This window comes from Lethenteron reissneri, chromosome 36 (genome assembly GCF_015708825.2).
Source record: "Lethenteron reissneri isolate LAM-NWPU_2019-01 chromosome 36, ASM1570882v1, whole genome shotgun sequence".
In the NCBI taxonomy this organism is placed as follows: domain Eukaryota; kingdom Metazoa; phylum Chordata; class Hyperoartia; order Petromyzontiformes; family Petromyzontidae; genus Lethenteron; species Lethenteron reissneri.
This window is the reverse complement of record NC_083814.1, coordinates 7,157,239-7,175,630: the sequence shown is the minus strand read 5'-3', so window position 1 is coordinate 7,175,630 and position 18,392 is coordinate 7,157,239. Positions and strand designations below refer to the sequence as shown.

Below are 18,392 nucleotides of genomic sequence, written 5' to 3'. Positions count from 1 at the left end.
ATTAATTGCAGCTCTGTTTTGCTACACGTTGTGTGGTGACATCACCTTTAGTCTGTTTAAGACCGAAACAGGAAGACTTCATCACGAGTCTGGCTCATCGCCTGATGAAGCTGGTTGTAATCACCAGCGAAACGTCGTACTACTCAAATTGTAAACGTCGTGAGTTTTACTCTCCAACACACCGGTGTGCTGAAGTAGTAACTAATTGGCGCGTCCTGTTGACGTGACGAACCTTACTCATTGGCTGTGTCGGGTGGTGGCGGGTTTAACGACAGATTTATATTTACACGATCTAACCCCCAAAAAAACTTCTCTTACGTTGTGTATGTTACACATCCGCGGGCGACATCCACAGAGCCTGGTTAGCCTTCTTCTTGACTCTTTCAGTAAAGTCACGTAGAAGGGAAATAATAAAATAATAATCATAATAAAACATAATAAAATAATTCTCACGACGTTTCGGCCACAACGCAAGCAGCCGTCCTCAGGTGCAGACCAGGTCTGTCGGGGAGACAGTGTCTGAATAGCCTTGTTTAATAACAACAACAACAACAACAAAACAACGGGGAATGAGAATGAAACGCGACTGAAACAACATTATCGCTGTTATGGAATCTGTGGCCCTCCACGTGAATATTTTATACCGCATCAAAATGTGCCACTGCGCTCGTTATTTGATATAATGATTCCGGATGCGCCGCGGGAGGGTGACGGTGAGCGGGAGACAGCCGTGCAGTGACATTCCGTCCTGGGCCCTCTGTTGTTACTCAACGAATGCAGCAGCCATGGAGTCGGAAACAAACATTCAGCCAATTCCAACGGCGCCATTCGGAATCGGGTAAAGTATTTGTCCATTATTAAGGTTTTGGGTTAGAACGCGTATAAATGTATGTGTGGGTTAGATCGCGTATACATGTGTATGTGGGTTAGATCGCGTATAAATGTGTGTGTGGGTTAGATCACGTATAAATGTGTGTGTGGGTTAGATCGCGTATAAATGTGTGTGTGGGTTAGATCGCGTATAAATGTGTGTGTGGGTTAGATCGCGTATAAATGTGTGTGTGGGTTAGATTGCGTAAGTATAAATGTGTCGTAACCCTCCACCACCCGACAGAGCCGCTAAGGTTTGTCACGTAAACAACGCGATAATTAGTTACTACTTCAGCCCACCGGTGTGTCGGGCGATTTGCACAACGCCCGATGATGCTGGATGTAATTTGCAGCAAAACGTCGTTAACTCAAATTGTAAATGTTGTGGATTTACTCTCCAACACACCGGTGGGCTGAAGTAATACATAATTACCACGTTTTGTTTATGTGACAAACCTTCCTGGCTGTGTCGGGTGTTGGAGGTTTACGGCACATTGATACTTACGCGATCACACCCAAAAACCTTAATTATTAATACTATTGGTCGCGAAAGCCTACGTGTTAAACCAAAGTATTTGTCCTCATGTATATTGATTGATTTATTGTAATCGCGTGCTAAGTGCTTCAACAGTGGATTGACAAAGAGCTGTATTTTTATGCGAGGCAATGGATATATTCTAATCGGCAGAGTTCACATATGAACACGTTTGTAATTAATAGGGGTTTACTTTCAGCAGTTGTCAAAGTTTGTGGTGAAATTATTTTTTTCAGTTGTGTGCTATTGTGTCGTCTGTTAATGACAAGATTATTTAAATGTACGTCACTACGTCTATGTGTGAGTGATAACGAATATATTATATTACTTTGTTAGTACTGTACTGTTTTCAATTATATAATGAGAGTATAACACAGCCTGATCTCAAATAAGCTTTTGCACGAATAGAACTCTAGCTATTTTACACTTAAATATATGTGCTGTGATGTGTTGTTGACAGTTACAACTATGCTGCAGATGATCAAATATGCAGGTATAATAGAGTTTTTTTGGGTTAGAGCGCGTAAATAGATAAATGTGGCTCTCCAACACACCGGTGTGCTGTACTCGTGACGAATTGGCACGTTCTGTTTACGTGACAACCCTTACTAGTTGGCTGTGTCGGGTGGTGGCGGGTTTTAACGACACATTTATATTTTTGCGCGATCTAACCGAAAAAAAACCTCTTATTGTGGATGATTTTGGTCGCGAAAGCCTACGTGTTAAGCTATGCAGGTACATGTGGCAAGAAATATTGTACTTTGCATCACTGCAGACGCACCACCATTACCAACTAATCGATATTATTTGTGTTTCACATTATTTGTATATAATATTGTATTTGTGTATGTAATATTATTTGTGGATAATATTGTAATACGACATTAACTACTCAGGCGTATGTAGCACCTTGTGCTCTAAATGATGTAGACATAACACAGTCTGAACGAGTGATGGATGTGTGTGCAAGATATTGGCATGGAATGCAGACGAGTATACAAGAGCAGTTATACTGGTAGGAACATCCTGGTTACACCAGCCCACAGGGGATTGTTGTGTCCGTCCGTGCATCCAAAAATGGGAGGGGTGGGGCTGGGTGGAGAGGGTAGGGTGGGGAGGGGCTGGGTGGGGAGGGTGGGGAGGGGCTGGGTGGGGTGGGGAGGGGAGGGTGGGGCTAGGTGGGGGGTGGGAGGGGTGGGGCTGGGTGAGGAGGGGAGGGCTGGTCACCCCGTGGTGCCCTTATAAAACTCAACGTTTAACCTACTCACGACGGCTTGTGACCGCCCTCACAGTCGGGCATATTTGCGGAATACACCACGCCGCCGTTGACCCTGGCCATTGACCGAGCAACCCAACGTTCCTACTAGCTCCCTTCGCAGGAATGTGTTTTTTTTATCTCAATGATGCATTGTTGGTAACGTTCTTCCAACACATTGGGCAGAATTATCATTTACTAGGAGTGCGGAGTACCACGGTATATTGGTTTGGTGTGATAGTTTTTTTATATATATAAGGTGGAAGTTGTTGTATCGGTTGGAACCTCCTCATCTTCTGTTTCCACGTTGACTGCTGTCATATCTACGCTCTCTGCGGCGTATCTGTCGCCATTCGACCGCCGCATTGACCGCTTCACTGTCCAATGCCGCACGTATTTCCGGTAACACTCAGCTCTTCGCAGTCATAATTGCTGCTCCAAATATACAGATGCTGGGAAGTTTGCACCTCTAAACTGGAGCGCTGGTTCTGGTCCAATGATCTTCTTTTAAACTCATGTACATCCAAAGTACTCCGACTGGGCAGCGATTGAATTCCACCACACTTAGCCAGGCGTTGTCCACCGCTGGCTTCCACCAAGACCGTAGCCATGGAGTCAACATTGGGGGGGGGGGACAAAATCTGCCAGGCTGTCTGGGGGTCCCAACCCAGAAAAAAAAAATTGAAAACTAATTTCCTGCCTAAAATATTAAAAAAATCACTAACACATGGGATGGACTTTTTATTCATGTTTTACAAACACATTCCTGCGGAGGGAGCTGGTAGGAACGTTGGGTTGCTCGGTCAATGGCCAGGGTCAACGGCGGCGTGGTGTATTTCGCAAATATGCCCGACTGTGAGGGGGGGCACAAGCCGGCGTGAGTAGGTTAAACGTTGAGTTTTATAAGGGCACCACGGGGTGACCAGCCCCTCCCCTCCCACCCCCCGCCTAGCCCCACCCTCCCCTCCCCTCCCCACCCAGCCCCTCCTCACCCTCCCATCTCCACCCAGCAGGTGTCAGGGTTGGGATAGAACCCACGACCTCCTGCATACCAGGCGAGGCAGTTAACATCTCGCCACCGTAGCACCCTACTTCAACGCCATACTCATGCGGACAGCAACAAAGAAAGTCGACAAACTTTAAGCGACTGCGGAACCATTTGTTGCGCATTGTCGTGAACACGAACACGCCAACTCATCCACCGCACCTCGTCTGTCATATGATTGGGAAAGCTCACAATGAGACATCCAGTTTGGCGATCAACTCAATGGCTTCCCGATATACTAAGTGGAAAACTGAAGTGCCTCCAGCAACAGATGTTAGTGGGCGTGTTGACGTGATATGCACTCAAATCACTCAATTATGTCCCGGTCACTGCCCGGATCAGGTTCAAGGTCGCTATTCTCTCTCACAGCGGCCCTCTACTCGGGTCTTCTGTCATACCTGACCGCACCTCCGATTAGCATGGTTGGCTACGTAAATAAGTTCAACATACACACGATGCAAGCCTCGACAAAGACAAACAAGCACTCTCATTTTATATGTATGTATGTTGAACTACTTTCGCGCTGTATGCAGCCAACCGTGCTAATCGGGTGTGTGGGAGAAGGACAACATACCAAACACAAAGCAGTTGTAAAGAAACGAGTTTTCAATCTCGATGATTTAAAAGTGCATAGCTCCAGTAGCTTCCTAATTTCGGAAGGAAGATCGTTCCAGACGGCCGCAGAAGCGCATCTGAAGGCGCCCGATGCAGTGCCCGTCTTTGTTCGATGCTTAGCCAAAAGCCACTGCGAGGATCACCGAAGAGTTCACATTCACCCAAAGACGAAGATCCACACTATAGCCATGGGGAAATTGCTGTTAGCGAGCACGTATTAAGGTCGGCGTGATGTACGAGTGGGTGATGTGGCCAGCGCCATGCGTGACGTGTTGCTTTCGCCAAATGGCTGTTCGCATGTGTTTTATATTCATAATAACAATATCATGTATTTTCGATTTAAAGCTTTCGTGACTGCAGAGATTCATCTTCTTGGTTCTTTCGGTAAAGTCACGTAGAAGGGAAGTAATAAAATAATAAAAATAAAACATAGTAAAATAATTATCACGACGTTTCGGCCACAATGCAAGCAGCCGTCCTCAGGTGAAGAATGAAAAAAAAACGGACGGCTGCTTGCGTTGCGGCCGAAACGTCGTGAGAATTATTTTATTATGTTTTATTTTTATTATTTTATTACTTCCCTTCTACGTGACTTTACCGAAAGAACGCGGAAGATGAATATGTGTCTCTTCTTATGATGCTCTCCACACAGCATGAAGATCAATCAGCTGGTACAGGAGCAAGAGATGGAGAGAGTCGCCCCCAGGGTCAAGGCTCCCATCAAGGAGCAGATGACCGCCGCTGAGATGCGTACCATGCTGCTGGGACTCATCATGGTGGCGATCTCAATCATCATGTACTTCATCGTGGGGACCTTGGTACTCCGGCCCATAATGAACGGGTGCGTCTGTTACGATGTCGGTCGATCGATAAGCAGGAACGTTTCAGGGATTCAGGCTTCTAAATTGTTTGCTTTCGCCGGGACAAGCCCGGTGGTTTCAGAAACGCTGTCCCTGATCCCCATTAAATATTTGTGAGAATTGTGATGTTGTCCCTAGTTCAGTATTTGTATGCCTTCATGCTCGACTCATGATAGAAGCAACGGGCGGATATACCTTAGTGGGTGGAGCTACATGAGTAGTGGGTGGAGCTACATGAGTAGTGGGTGGGGCTACCTGAGTAGTGGGTGGAGCTACCTGAGTAGTGGGTGGAGCTACCTGAGTTGTGGGTGGAGCTACATGAGTAGTGGATGGGGCTACCTGAGTAGTGGGTGGGGCTACATGAGTAGTGGGTGGGGCTACATGAGTAGTGGGTGGAGCTACATGAGTAGCGGGTGGGGCTACATGAGTAGTGGGTGGAGCTACATGAGTAGCGGGTGGGGCTACATGAGTAGTGGGTGGAGCTACATGAGTAGTGGGTGGGGCTACCTGAGTAGTGGGTGCAGCTACATGAGTAGTGGGTGGAGCTACATGAGTAGTGGGTGGAGCTACCTGAGTAGTGGGTGGGGCTACATGAGTAGTGGGTGGAGCTACCTGAGTAGTGGGTGGGGCTACATGAGTAGTGGGTGGAGCTACCTGAGTAGTGGGTGGAGCTACATGAGTAGTGGGTGGAGCTACCTGAGTAGTGGGTGGAGCTACATGAGTAGTGGGTGGAGCTACATGAGTAGTGGGTGGAGCTACCTGAGTAGTGGGTGGAGCTACATGAGTAGTGGGTGGAGCTACCTGAGTAGTGGGTGGTGCTACATGAGTAGTGGGTGGAGCTACATGAGTAGTGGGTGGGGCTACATGAGTAGTGGGTGGAGCTACATGAGTAGTGGGTGGGGCTACATGAGTAGTGGGTGGAGCTACCTGAGTAGTGGGTGGAGCTACATGAGTAGTGGGTGGGGCTACCTGAGTAGTGGGTGGAGCTTCCTGAGCAGTGGGTGGAGCTACATGAGCAGTGGGTGGAGCTACCTGAGTAGTGGGTGGGGCTACCTGAGTAGTGGGTGGAGCTACATGAGTAGTGGGTGGAGCTACCTGAGTAGTGGGTGGGGCTACATGAGTAGTGGGTGGGGCTACCTGAGTAGTGGGTGGGGCTAAATGAGTAGTGGGTGGGGCTACATGAGTAGTGGGTGGGGCTACATGAGTAGTGGGTGGGGCTACCTGAGTAGTGGGTGGAGCTACATGAGTAGTGGGTGGAGCTACATGAGTAGTGGGTGGAGCTACATGAGTAGTGGGTGGAGCTACCTGAGTAGTGGGTGGGGCTACCTGAGTAGTGGGTGGAGCTACCTGAGCAGTGGGTGGGGCTACCTGAGTAGTGGGTGGAGCTACCTGAGTAGTGGGTGGAGCTACATGAGTAGTAGGTGGAGCTACATGAGTAGTGGGTGGGGCTACCTGAGTAGTGGGTGGAGCTACCTGAGTAGTGGGTGGAGCTACATGAGTAGTGGGTGGAGCTACATGAGTAGTGGGTGGAGCTACCTGAGTAGTGGGTGGAGCTACATGAGTAGTGGGTGGAGCTACATGAGTAGTGGGTGGAGCTACATGAGTAGTGGGAGGAGCTACCTGAGTAGTGGGTGGAGCTACATGAGTAGTGGGTGGAGCTACCTGAGTAGTGGGAGGGGCTACCTGAGTAGTGGGTGGAGCTACCTGAGTTGTGGGTGGGGCTACATGAGTAGTGGGTGGAGCTACCTGAGTAGTGGGTGGAGCTACATGAGTAGTGGGTGGAGCTACATGAGTAGTGGGTGGAGCTACCTGAGTAGTGGGTGGTGCTACATGAGTAGTGGGTGGAGCTACATGAGTAGTGGGTGGGGCTACATGAGTAGTGGGTGGAGCTACATGAGTAGTGGGTGGGGCTACATGAGTAGTGGGTGGAGCTACCTGAGTAGTGGGTGGAGCTACATGAGTAGTGGGTGGGGCTACCTGAGTAGTGGGTGGAGCTTCCTGAGTAGTGGGTGGAGCTACATGAGCAGTGGGTGGAGCTACCTGAGTAGTGGGTGGGGCTACCTGAGTAGTGGGTGGAGCTACATGAGTAGTGGGTGGAGCTACCTGAGTAGTGGGTGGTGCTACATGAGTAGTGGGTGGGGCTACCTGAGTAGTGGGTGGGGCTACATGAGTAGTGGGTGGGGCTACATGAGTAGTGGGTGGGGCTACATGAGTAGTGGGTGGGGCTACCTGAGTAGTGGGTGGAGCTACATGAGTAGTGGGTGGAGCTACATGAGTAGTGGGTGGAGCTACATGAGTAGTGGGTGGAGCTACCTGAGTAGTGGGTGGGGCTACCTGAGTAGTGGGTGGAGCTACCTGAGCAGTGGGTGGGGCTACCTGAGTAGTGGGTGGAGCTACCTGAGTAGTGGGTGGAGCTACATGAGTAGTGGGTGGAGCTACATGAGTAGTGGGTGGGGCTACCTGAGTAGTGGGTGGAGCTACCTGAGTAGTGGGTGGAGCTACATGAGTAGTGGGTGGAGCTACATGAGTAGTGGGTGGAGCTACCTGAGTAGTGGGTGGAGCTACATGAGTAGTGGGTGGAGCTACATGAGTAGTGGGTGGAGCTACATGAGTAGTGGGAGGAGATACCTGAGTAGTGGGTGGAGCTACATGAGTAGTGGGTGGAGCTACCTGAGTAGTGGGAGGGGCTACCTGAGTAGTGGGTGGAGCTACCTGAGTTGTGGGTGGGGCTACATGAGTAGTGGGTGGAGCTACCTGAGTAGTGGGTGGAGCTACATGAGTAGTGGGTGGAGCTACATGAGTAGTGGGTGGGGCTACCTGAGTAGTGGGTGGGGCTACATGAGTAGTGGGAGGAGCTACCTGAGTAGTGGGTGGGGCTACCTGAGTAGTGGGTGGAGCTACATGAGTAGTGGGTGGAGCTACATGAGTAGTGGGTGGAGCTACCTGAGTAGTGGGTGGAGCTACATGAGTAGTGAGTGGAGCTACCTGAGTAGTGGGTGGAGCTACCTGAGTAGTGGGTGGGGCTACATGAGTAGTGGGTGGAGCTACCTGAGTAGTGGGTGGAGCTACCTGAGTAGTGGGTGGAGCTACATGAGTAGTGGGTGGGGCTATCTGATGGTGGCGCACATTTGTAAATCAGCACTGTGGAGGCGAGGTTTGTTGGATCGCACAAATATTGTGAAACTTTCTTCCAATGGGCATCGAGAAGGTGCCATATCCTGGTTTTCCAGGAGAATATGAACCGGCAAATGTGGGCTCCACCTGTTCCAGTTCGTTTCCTTCGGGTGCTATGGTTTACTCCCACATGTAAACACGCATTCATTGGCCGATAACGCCTTCATATTATTCCGGCCCGCAGATTTCGGCCCAATTGTTGGCACCGTCTGGCTGGCTGCCTTGCCGCTAGTCACGTTCCCTCTCTTGAAAGATTGAGTGTGACAACTGGGTTGCTACAAGTTGACATTTTTTTGTTATTATTACGAGACGAGCTGTAGTGTTTGGGGCCGCCAGCAGAAAAAGCGAATCTGCTCACTGTGTGGGAGGTGCTGGGCGGTTGCGTGGGCGTAGTTATGTAAAAGTGGGAGGCGCTGCCAGCTCACCACGTGTCCTTCGATAAATTCGAGCCCTTCAATAAATTCGGTCACCTTATTTCAGGGTGTGTTTTATTTTACCGTATCACGCACACACATTTCCAACATCATACAAATACATTCACGTAATCATCATCATCATCATTGTCAGCCATTGTTTAGCCACTGCTGGATGAAAAGACTTCTGACCCAATCGCCATCGCTCACCGTCCCGTGATCCCACAATCCATCTCACTCTTGTGCAAGTGTAAAGAATTCGGACTCGAACTGTAGAGGGTTATTTTTATGGAACTTTAACGTGGCTTAGGAGGGCGGCAGTGCGAAAGTGCCAATGTGGAGACGGTGAATACAGTCAGGACAATAAGACAGTCAGGATGAGAAGACAGTCACGACAAGAAGACAGCGACGACAGCCCCAAGTCCGCACCAGACAGCCCCCAACCTCGTTCCTCGCCCCTCTTTTATCCCCGGCGTGACCAACCCCCGCCCTTGGTCCCGCCTTTCCTTCTCGAACTCTCCGGCAAGTTCTCGAACCTTTCTGGAGCTTGCAATCATCCCTTCACTCTCCCTATCCTGTTGTCACCACTCGTCTCCTAGTTGACGCACTGTCTTTACGCATGTACATGCATAGTCTATGTAGATATTACAACAACAACAATTACAACTGTAGCTTATAACGATGCAGCATCTCTTTAAAGTGGCCTTCCCTCTTTAGTGTGGTCGGTTGCCCTGGTTCTCTTTTTGTTTCTTGCTTTCCATGCATCGCGCATTGGGGTCCTAGGATGACGTAGCTATGTTGCATGCCCATGTCCAAGCATTCCATCCGCACCGCTGAGAGATCATGTGTTCAAATCTGGGCAGTTGGCAATGGTTAAACTGGGGTTTCAAGTGTACCACATACTGTAGGTGTCTCCAATCACCGAATACCTGCACATAAAGACAACTAAAATGTGGTTTTCATATCCTGTGAATAATTAAGCAAGTTGTTGATTAAAACGTATTTTTACGCTCATGATACCTGCATTGAATCATGCATTTGAGGGGGGGTGGGGTTGTCCTTATCGTAAATTGTGGGCCCTGGGTAAACAGAGAATGTAGTGCCCCGTGAAATTCATATCAAGGTTTTAACCGTGTCATTTTTAATCCATTACGTCACCCGTGCGTTCCTCGTAATCGGCGAGGAGGTGAAGGCGCAGCCCCGCAATTGCTTGCTCGCGCCACTGCTGGCGGAAGGGGGCCCCCACGAGAAGGAACTTTTCGAGAGCCCCTTGGGGAGAGTAGGGTCGATCTACTTTATCACGCTGGTCAGACGTTTTTGAAGAGGTGGGAGTGCCTACACTTCACCCATACCACACACGACCCTGCTGCTGTTGCTGCTGGACTTCATTGTGGCGGACAGAGGCGGGAGGTCACTCATGAAAGGTGCCAGAATTGTTGCAACTGCCGTGCCGGGAGAAATAATCGAACGGGCGCGACTTCTGGGTTGCAAGCCCACTCACTGTGCTGACCATTAACACGGCGGCAACGACCATTAACACACCTGTATATGCGTAGAAGCAGATGGAACCTATTTCGGTCAAATTATTTGGTAAGGCTGCATTGACAGTGCTGCACAAGCACAAACAGCAACAATCCGGCACGTTTGTCAACAATGCTACCATAAAAGGGGAGGGAAGATGTATAAGTATGTATAGAATAGTTGACATACTCTTTGGTTCTTTCGGTAAAGTCACGTAGGTAGAAAAATCATAGATCACGACGTTTCGATCACAACACAAGCAATCGTGCTGTGGTTGTCCCACCTGAGGACGACCGCTTGTGTTGCGATCGAAACGTCGTGATCTATGATTTTTCTACCTGCGTGACTTTACCGAAATAACCAAAGAGTATGGATTCCTGCAGTCACGAAAGCTTCAAATCAATAGTTTACATTTCAGGCAATAGCCCCTCTTACGAAGCACACACAAGCGTGCACTGAAGATGCACCATTTGCCTTAAATGTCACATGCGTTTATTTGTCTCCTTTTGAGGCAATTATTGACAAATGTGTTGAATTTATTTTCCCATCGTGGTCGGTTCGGAACGTGTCTCCTTCGTAGCGACTTGAGACACGTGCCTTGGTTGCGGTCCGGAAATTCAACAGGGAGCCTTGTATGTTATGGACGAATGTTGAACTTCTTTCGCACCGGACGTAGCCAGGCCCCCGGTCACCAAGCTGGCCACCCCTGCCCGTTCAGGAGAAAGGCTGCCCTCCCAGGCAGGAGAGGACACCGAGGGAGAGAGCGATACTAACCGGGGGTGGCGCTAATTAAGAGGTGCGGGGGATGTACAATTAACTAAACACACACAAAAAACTGTTCTAAATAAATTAGCTTTCAATTTCTAGATTATTTAAAAGTGCATAGCTCCAGTGGCTTCCTAACATCGGAAGGAAGAGCGCTCCAGACGGCCGCAGAAGCGCATCTGAAAGCGCGCGATGCAGTGATGAGTTCGCGTGATGTTTCGTGCTCCTTTGACGAGATCGGCAAGTCACTGTGGTTCATTTGAATTAGTGGCAAGCACCTTGTGCGTGCGTAACGAGTGCGACCTTCATAATGGACGGACACAGTCGGACCATTGCGTGCCAACGCTGTGCTCCCGATTTCATCCGCAGCCAGGGTAGCGAGGAGGCGAACTGCACGGTGATCTCGGCCGAGATCTCCAAGTGGATTGACTGCGCCTTCGAGTGCGGCCCCTACTGCAAGGGGCGTTCTACCTACCCGTGCCTGCAGGTCTACGTCAACGTGACGCCGTGGGGACGCAAAGTCCTGCTGCATCGCGACGAGCAGTCCATATCCTCCAGCTCGCAGGTGCCTCGCTCGAGAAGGAGCGGACTAAACGACAAGGGGCTGCCAAAGGGCCACACCGACTCACGACGTTTAATAGCCCAGGATGGAAATTCAAAGAGACAAAAGACAAATAGCCCCTCCGTATAGCCGTAACAAACATACATTTTGTCTTTAAAACTTTCGTGACTGCAGGAATTCATATTCTTGGTTCTTTCGGTAAAGTCACGTAGATAGAAAATAAAAATGAAATTACAATTAATTAAAAATAATAAAAGCAAAAAACCCACTATGTTTCGTTCGCAACACAAGCGGTCTGCATCAGGCGGAGAGAAAAAGCTCTTTAAATTTTAATTGTTTTTTTCTATCTACGTGACTTTACCGAAATAACCAAGATTACCGTAACAAACTGTTGGGGCAAGTGCTGTTGGCGAGCACAGATGATGGCCGGAACGGCACACGAGGGGGTGGGTGGCCAGCACCACGCCAGGCCGCCTTTGTCTCCCGCGTGGCGATGTTTACACACCGCAGCAGGTACTCGTTTTAAGGCTAAGTCGACCACAAATACACACACTTTCAAGGTTGAGGTTCCAAGGAGGCCTGCGTGGATTTGTTAATCATTATCGCCAACAGGTTAGCCTCCTTCTCGACAAAAAAAAACTATATTTGATTGAATCTTGATTTGAAGCTATCGTGACTGCAGGAATCCATACTCTTTGATTCTTTCGGTAAAGTCACGTAGTAATATTTGAATGCTTTAAAAAAATATTCATTCGACTTCACTTCCCCCCCCCCCCTCCTCCAACCATATGATTTACCTCTCTGGCCTTTCTACCTCTCTGGCCTGTGTGCTGTGAAGAAGTGCCATCGCCCTCGAAACGTCGGCCATCGTGTACTTTTACTCTGAACGCAGTCTGTTTTGATGAATGTGTTGAGGCTTTATTCACCAATGCACGATTTGTGAGCTTGTGTTGAGTGTGCCGTGTTGATGGCGGTGGCTCCCCCAGGATGTATTTCCCGGTTGTACTGCCACGTGTTGTTTGGCACAATGTCCACAATATTTTTGACCCGAGCGCTGGGGGAGCTTCAAGAACATTCATTTCACGAGGGAAGCTGCCACAAGAAGCTATTTCAGTTCCTGGGCAGTAAGTAGCACAGTTCCTGAAATAGCTTCCCGTCACATGGGGCAAAACGTCGGACATCATTCCAAAAACTCACACGCACGACGACCTGAAAGCGCATCGCACCTCCGATTGGCTACGTACTGTGCGAAAGAAGTTCACCATACTGTACACACATCGGTACAGCTCAATGATGAACAGCCGGATAACTGACTGACCGACACTTTTATCGCTACCGAAGCAACGTTGGTTGGATGTTTTGAAAAATCTGTTTGACATTCGCAACCAAAGCCCTTAGCGATACCATTCCAACTGGAATTGGAGGGAAGTGTGTTAGAGGAAATCGTCTTAATAGGATAAAAAAGTGTTATAGCGTCCTATAGGATTTTTTTTCCGTGGGATATTCAGCAAAACCAGCGATGGAACATTTTCTCACCACCCTATTCTAAGATGGAACGGCGTGGCTCAGTGCTTTCGTCGCGAACCTTTAAACGGACAAATCAAACTAATTCTAGATTTGAAGCTTTCGTGACTGCAAGGATTCATACTCTTAGGCTTTTTCGGTAAAATCACGTAGGTAAAAAATAAAATTAAAATTATTAATTTTAAAATTAAAATAATACAATTTTATTTTATTTTTACCTAAAAATAAAATTAAAATTATTAATTTTAATTACCTGAAAAATAAAATTAAAATTATTAATTTTCTTTTTTACCTACGTGACTTCACCGAAAAAACCCTAAGAGGACAAATCAAACGTCCAACGCGTACTCTCCTTCGGTGTATTTCTCTTCCCACGCTAACCATCTCCTCCTCATCCCGCAGTGCTACTTCCTGCCCAGTTGCTACCGAGACCAGGTCGACGCTCACGCCGTGATCGACCCGCTGAGGTCGTCCTTCAAGGCCCTCAACCACACGCCCTTCCGATGCTTCTACAACGCCCGCGTGCATCAGGACGACGCCCTCCTCAACCGCACTGCCATCGACTCCAAGGCTCTGCTGCAGTGGATGATGTGGCCCACTGCGGCGATGTCGTGCGGCGCCATGCTCCTGGCGCTGTTGTGCGTGAGCCACCGTCTGGAGGAGCATTGCGACAGCTACCACGCGTTCCACACCTCGGCCGTGTACCCCGGCAACAGGCGGTCGAAACCGCAGAGCGGCAGGCGTGTGATGGTCAGCAGCATCAGTGGCGGCACCGTGCCGATTGGCATCGGCTCGCCGGTCACCAAGGTCATGAAATTGGGGTCGAAAGCGGCGGGCGGAGCCAGGTAGCCTGGTGGGAACGCACGGCCGTGTTGATTTGACGCTTGTAACAACTTAAAAAAAATGTAAAGTGTGCGTTGCACGTGCTGCAACAAAGTGAAAACTGCGGTAATTGTAATCCGTTTTTTGTGTCCGTCGTACTGTTTGCTGGAATAGAATTGTCCATGTGATGTGACGACTCTACATCGACTGCGATGGCACCGTCTTGCCACTGCAGGAAGGCGACCGTGTACACAGAGTCTCGTTCTCCTATCGGCGCTTCTTGAGATTAAAGCGAAATGGCAGACGCACATCTTTCCACGCGTAAATATGAGTACGACGATGACGATGATGGTGATTTTTAAAGATACCGGATTGTAATTCAGTCATCCGTCAATAGACATCTCTAGCGAGCAGTCACTTCGAAGTGAATTGAATAGGCCCAAACATAGAATAGTATTGCATCGGTTATTTCACGACTGCTCATAGTGTAATTATGTTACTGCTCTATGCAGTTCATATTGACTTTTATTTTACGTACTCACAATATTCAGTTGCATTTCAGTTCAAATATTCCAGCATGTGCGGCGAGCTGGTGTTCACATTCATGGGCAAGCAGGCGGCTCCAGCATTGCCACGGGCCATGCCCCAGAGATGATCGATGTTGGTGGCTGTAACCGTGCACTCATCATGAGCGTTTGTATTATTAGTGTGAACCAATCGAGCATTTCATTACACTCACCGTTACAGCCATTCTTCTCGCAAACGGACGGTTCCTACCATTCCGCTGGCAGATGTTGAAGGCAGTGGTTCACTTTGCCCACGAGCGAATAGAAAAATTCCCACATGTCATTCATCTCACTGAGCACCATTATAGTTTTCAATCATGAATAATTGCGGTTAATTATTGGACATGTGCTACTGATTTTTAAAACATTTAAATTGCTAATGAATAAAACATCATCGATCGTTGAGTGTGTGTGTGAACCTTTACAATTACAATCATTTTAAATTCCCAGAGAATATCATTAAATGCACCGCGTAAAGATTCGTGCATATTCGGTGTTATTTACGGGTGCATTTTTGAATGTTCAACATCGAGCGCTGCTTAATCAAAAGGCACAAGAGCAGCCCTGCAATTCCCTTCTCACGCTACTGCTGGCGGAAGTGCCTCCACAAGAGGGAGTCCCCGGATTGTCGCAATGTCTTGCCAGAGCTGGCAGTGCACTCACTTCGACTCACCACACACGAGCAAGCTGACTGACTAACTGTGATTGTATCCAATGGGGGGGGGGGGTTTTCAATAAAAATGCCCCATTGTTGCCACTGCCGTGCCAGTGAGTACGAATCGAACTGGGCGAACCTCTGGGTTGCAAGTCCGCTGCGGTAAACAGTACAGCACGAGGAGGGGCTTAACGAAATGTGTGTCAAACTGCCACGCCGGGAAATCGAATCGGCAACCTCTGCATTGCAAGTCCGATGTGCTTACTATTTCATCATGAAAGCTCCGTATTCAATCAACAAAGAAAATAAAAAAATATTTTTACCAGGTACAGTGAGAGAAAAAAGTATTTGATCCCCTGCTGATTTTGTACGTTTGCCCACTGACAAAGAAACGATCAGTCTATAAAATGATCAGTCACCAAGTAATAAGTCATGTTTTGCAGAGGGGTCAAAGACTTATTTCCCTCATTAAAATGCAAATCAATTTATAGCATTTTTGACATGCGTTTTTCTGGATTTTGTTGTTGTTATTCTGTCTCTCACTGTTCAAATAAACCGACCATTAAAATTATAGACTGATAATTTATTTGTCAGTAGGCAAACGTACAAAATCAGCAGGGATCAAATACTTTTTTCCCTCACTTGTAAGGCCCACTGGGCTATAATAGCTCTCTTTCAGAAGCGACCTCGCTATCACAAATGATGGCTCAACAAGGTGGCGTATCCACGTGACCACGGTGAGATCATGCGAACTCCAAATATACAGCAGGCGTCAGGGTCGGGAGTGAACCCACGTCCTCCTGTATACCAGACAAGGTAGTTAATATCTCGCCACCGTGGCGCCCTTGATTTGCTCTGAAAAAATATAAATGTTGCAAACTGAATGCATAGATTCAAAGAAAATACATTCTTCAATTGGATAACAATCATCTCATGGATTTGTTGATGATGGCATCTAGATGCGGATTATGTTTGAAACAGATGCCTTCAGAAATTCACCCCTGACCTAAACTATCGATTTACCATACAAATAAGGTCTTGGCCATAACATTGAGTGCACGCCTTCCAAGTCTTAACATTGTGCATGCAAATGAGGCAGCCGACTAACACACTAACTCCCATAACGGGATGTGGCCTCACATCTGTGCCGTGCTGCATTTTATTGGCCTATCGTGGCACCAGAGCCACGTCCTTCAAAACATCAACGCAATTAAACTAAGAGCAAATCCCCCGCACCCCACTCCCCACCCTGTTCAATTGTGTTGTCTCACTGTAGCTGTAAAATACACACAAACTGCCTCGTGCAATAACCACGTTGGATGTTTAGAGCGTTACTAGAAATGCGGCCGAACTCATTTGATAATCAGTGAGAGCCTGGGCAGTTATTTGGAGGGGTGACCACAAGCATAGCAGGTGTTTATACATGGCGGGGCTTCACGTTGGACATCAGAGGGCAATGCAATACAGCACAACCCATTGTTGTATTGCACTCCTATGCTCTGACGCCTTCACCAAACTGCACCGACCGGCGTTATGAAGTAATGTTAAGTACCCCACGCAATTCTAGATTTGAAGCTTTGAAGCTTTCCACCTGAAGACGGAGGCTTGTGTTGCTTCCGAAACGTCGTGAATTTTTTAATTTGTTTTATTTTACTTTTATTAATTTAAAAATTTTACCTACGTGACTTTACCGAAAAAACCTAAGAGTATTAACCCACGCAACCCGCAGCATTGTACTGACAAGGAATAGCACGTGGAGATGGAGTGATGAGACAACGTGCCAAAAACGTGCGAAAGATTGCAGCAGTGTAGGACCGTCAGGGATGATTGTGACTCTGTGGGGAGGCCTTCATCCAGCAGTAGACAGAGCATGGCTGCTGCTGGTGATGATGATGAAAAAAATAAAGTTGCCCATATCAGCATTTAACAATTAGCAATCGTTGCAACAACCTGCATAGTCGAAAAGTGTCTTCATCATCGTGATCCACGGTCTATCCAATGCAAGATGAAGGCCATCCCATGCCATTGCTTCATATGCCAAATGTATGTTCATAATGCATGCCACTGCAATAGGCCTAATCTAATAAGACGAAATACATAATGTATTCATAGTAATGTATCTTAGCTGGCAATAGAGAGCGCTGACTGGCCCGCTTTCAAACACTGAGGTAACACAACAAAGTAAGACATGCCCTTGTTTTCAATCAGAAGATGACAAGCCATGAGGTTGCATTCTTGAATGCAGCGCTTCAATACTCACTAACTCAGCAAGACGAAAAGAAAATAGCGAGTAATGCATTTATATGTCTTTTCCTTTTATTTGTAATTATACACGTTTCTGCGAAGTCTACCACTTTCTAAAATCAAATGTTTTTTTCTTCTTCCATAATTCTCTATCGTAAATCAGTGCACACTGTGTTGATGGTCGTATGTTTTCAGGACCACGGCCATGAGTTTATTATTATTTTTCCCCGTGAATTGTCCCACAGTGCGAGCATTGATTTATATCTGGCTCCATGCGAGTCGGGGTTTCGTGCTCTCTTTTGCCAGCTTGCTAAGTCAAGCATTATCACAGGGCTACTTTATTAAGATATACGCCGTACAAAGGAAAAAAATCGTGCACGTTCACTTTCAGCTTTGTGTCTACTTCCAACTTAGCCAGAGTAGAGAAATAACGAGGATTAATGACAGCTCTTTGCTACTTCTCAGCTGGATGAAAGTCTCCCGACTGTATGTCGACCGTGCTAATCGGAGGTACAGGGGTAAGGCCAGACTGCCAGACTCATATTCATATTCTTATGTTTTTTTCGGTAAAGTCACGTAGGTAAAACATTAAAATTAATAAAAGTAAAATAAAAATCACGACGTTTCGGAGGCAACACAAGCTTCCGTCTTCAGGTGGAACCCCCCCCCCTCTCCAACCATTATATATACGGAGTGGTAGCTGTTGTAATCTTATTTGTACTTGATACAGCTGTCGTGGCTGTGACGGTTCCACCTGAAGACGGAAGCTTGTGTTGCCTCCGAAACGTCGTGATTTTTATTTTATTTTACTTGTATTAATTTTAATGTTTTACCTACGTGACTTTACCGAAAAAACCTAAGAATATCCTGCCAGACTAATGCCCATTTCCAGGATGGTGCTGTGTACACGTTGTGCCACACAAGGACAGTTGCCCCAGGGGTCCCCTTGGCTAGACTGCGACAGGA

At 47.6% G+C, this 18,392-nt stretch overlaps 1 protein-coding gene across 1 annotated transcript; it reads left to right on the top strand.

The window, feature by feature from the left end:
* Positions 1 to 713: 713 nt before the first annotated feature.
* LOC133351236 (calcium-activated potassium channel subunit beta-2-like) lies at positions 714 to 14,819 on the top strand. The gene is made up of 4 exons (XM_061566320.1): positions 714 to 838; positions 4,973 to 5,161; positions 11,423 to 11,618; positions 13,542 to 14,819. The coding sequence occupies exons 1-4, from the start codon at positions 786 to 788 to the stop codon at positions 13,986 to 13,988; spliced, it is 885 nt and encodes a 294-aa protein (XP_061422304.1). The 5' UTR covers positions 714 to 785; the 3' UTR covers positions 13,989 to 14,819.
* The last annotated feature ends 3,573 nt before the right edge of the window (positions 14,820 to 18,392 follow it).

Coding starts and splice junctions, on each gene's coding strand:
- LOC133351236 (XM_061566320.1), top strand. CDS start 786: ATGGAGTCGGAAACAAACATTCAGCCAATTCCAACGGCGCCATTCGGA. Junction 839..4,972: donor ACGGCGCCATTCGGAATCGG/GTAAAGTATTTG, acceptor CTCTCCACACAG/CATGAAGATCAATCAGCTGG. Junction 11,619..13,541: donor CCATATCCTCCAGCTCGCAG/GTGCCTCGCTCG, acceptor CTCATCCCGCAG/TGCTACTTCCTGCCCAGTTG.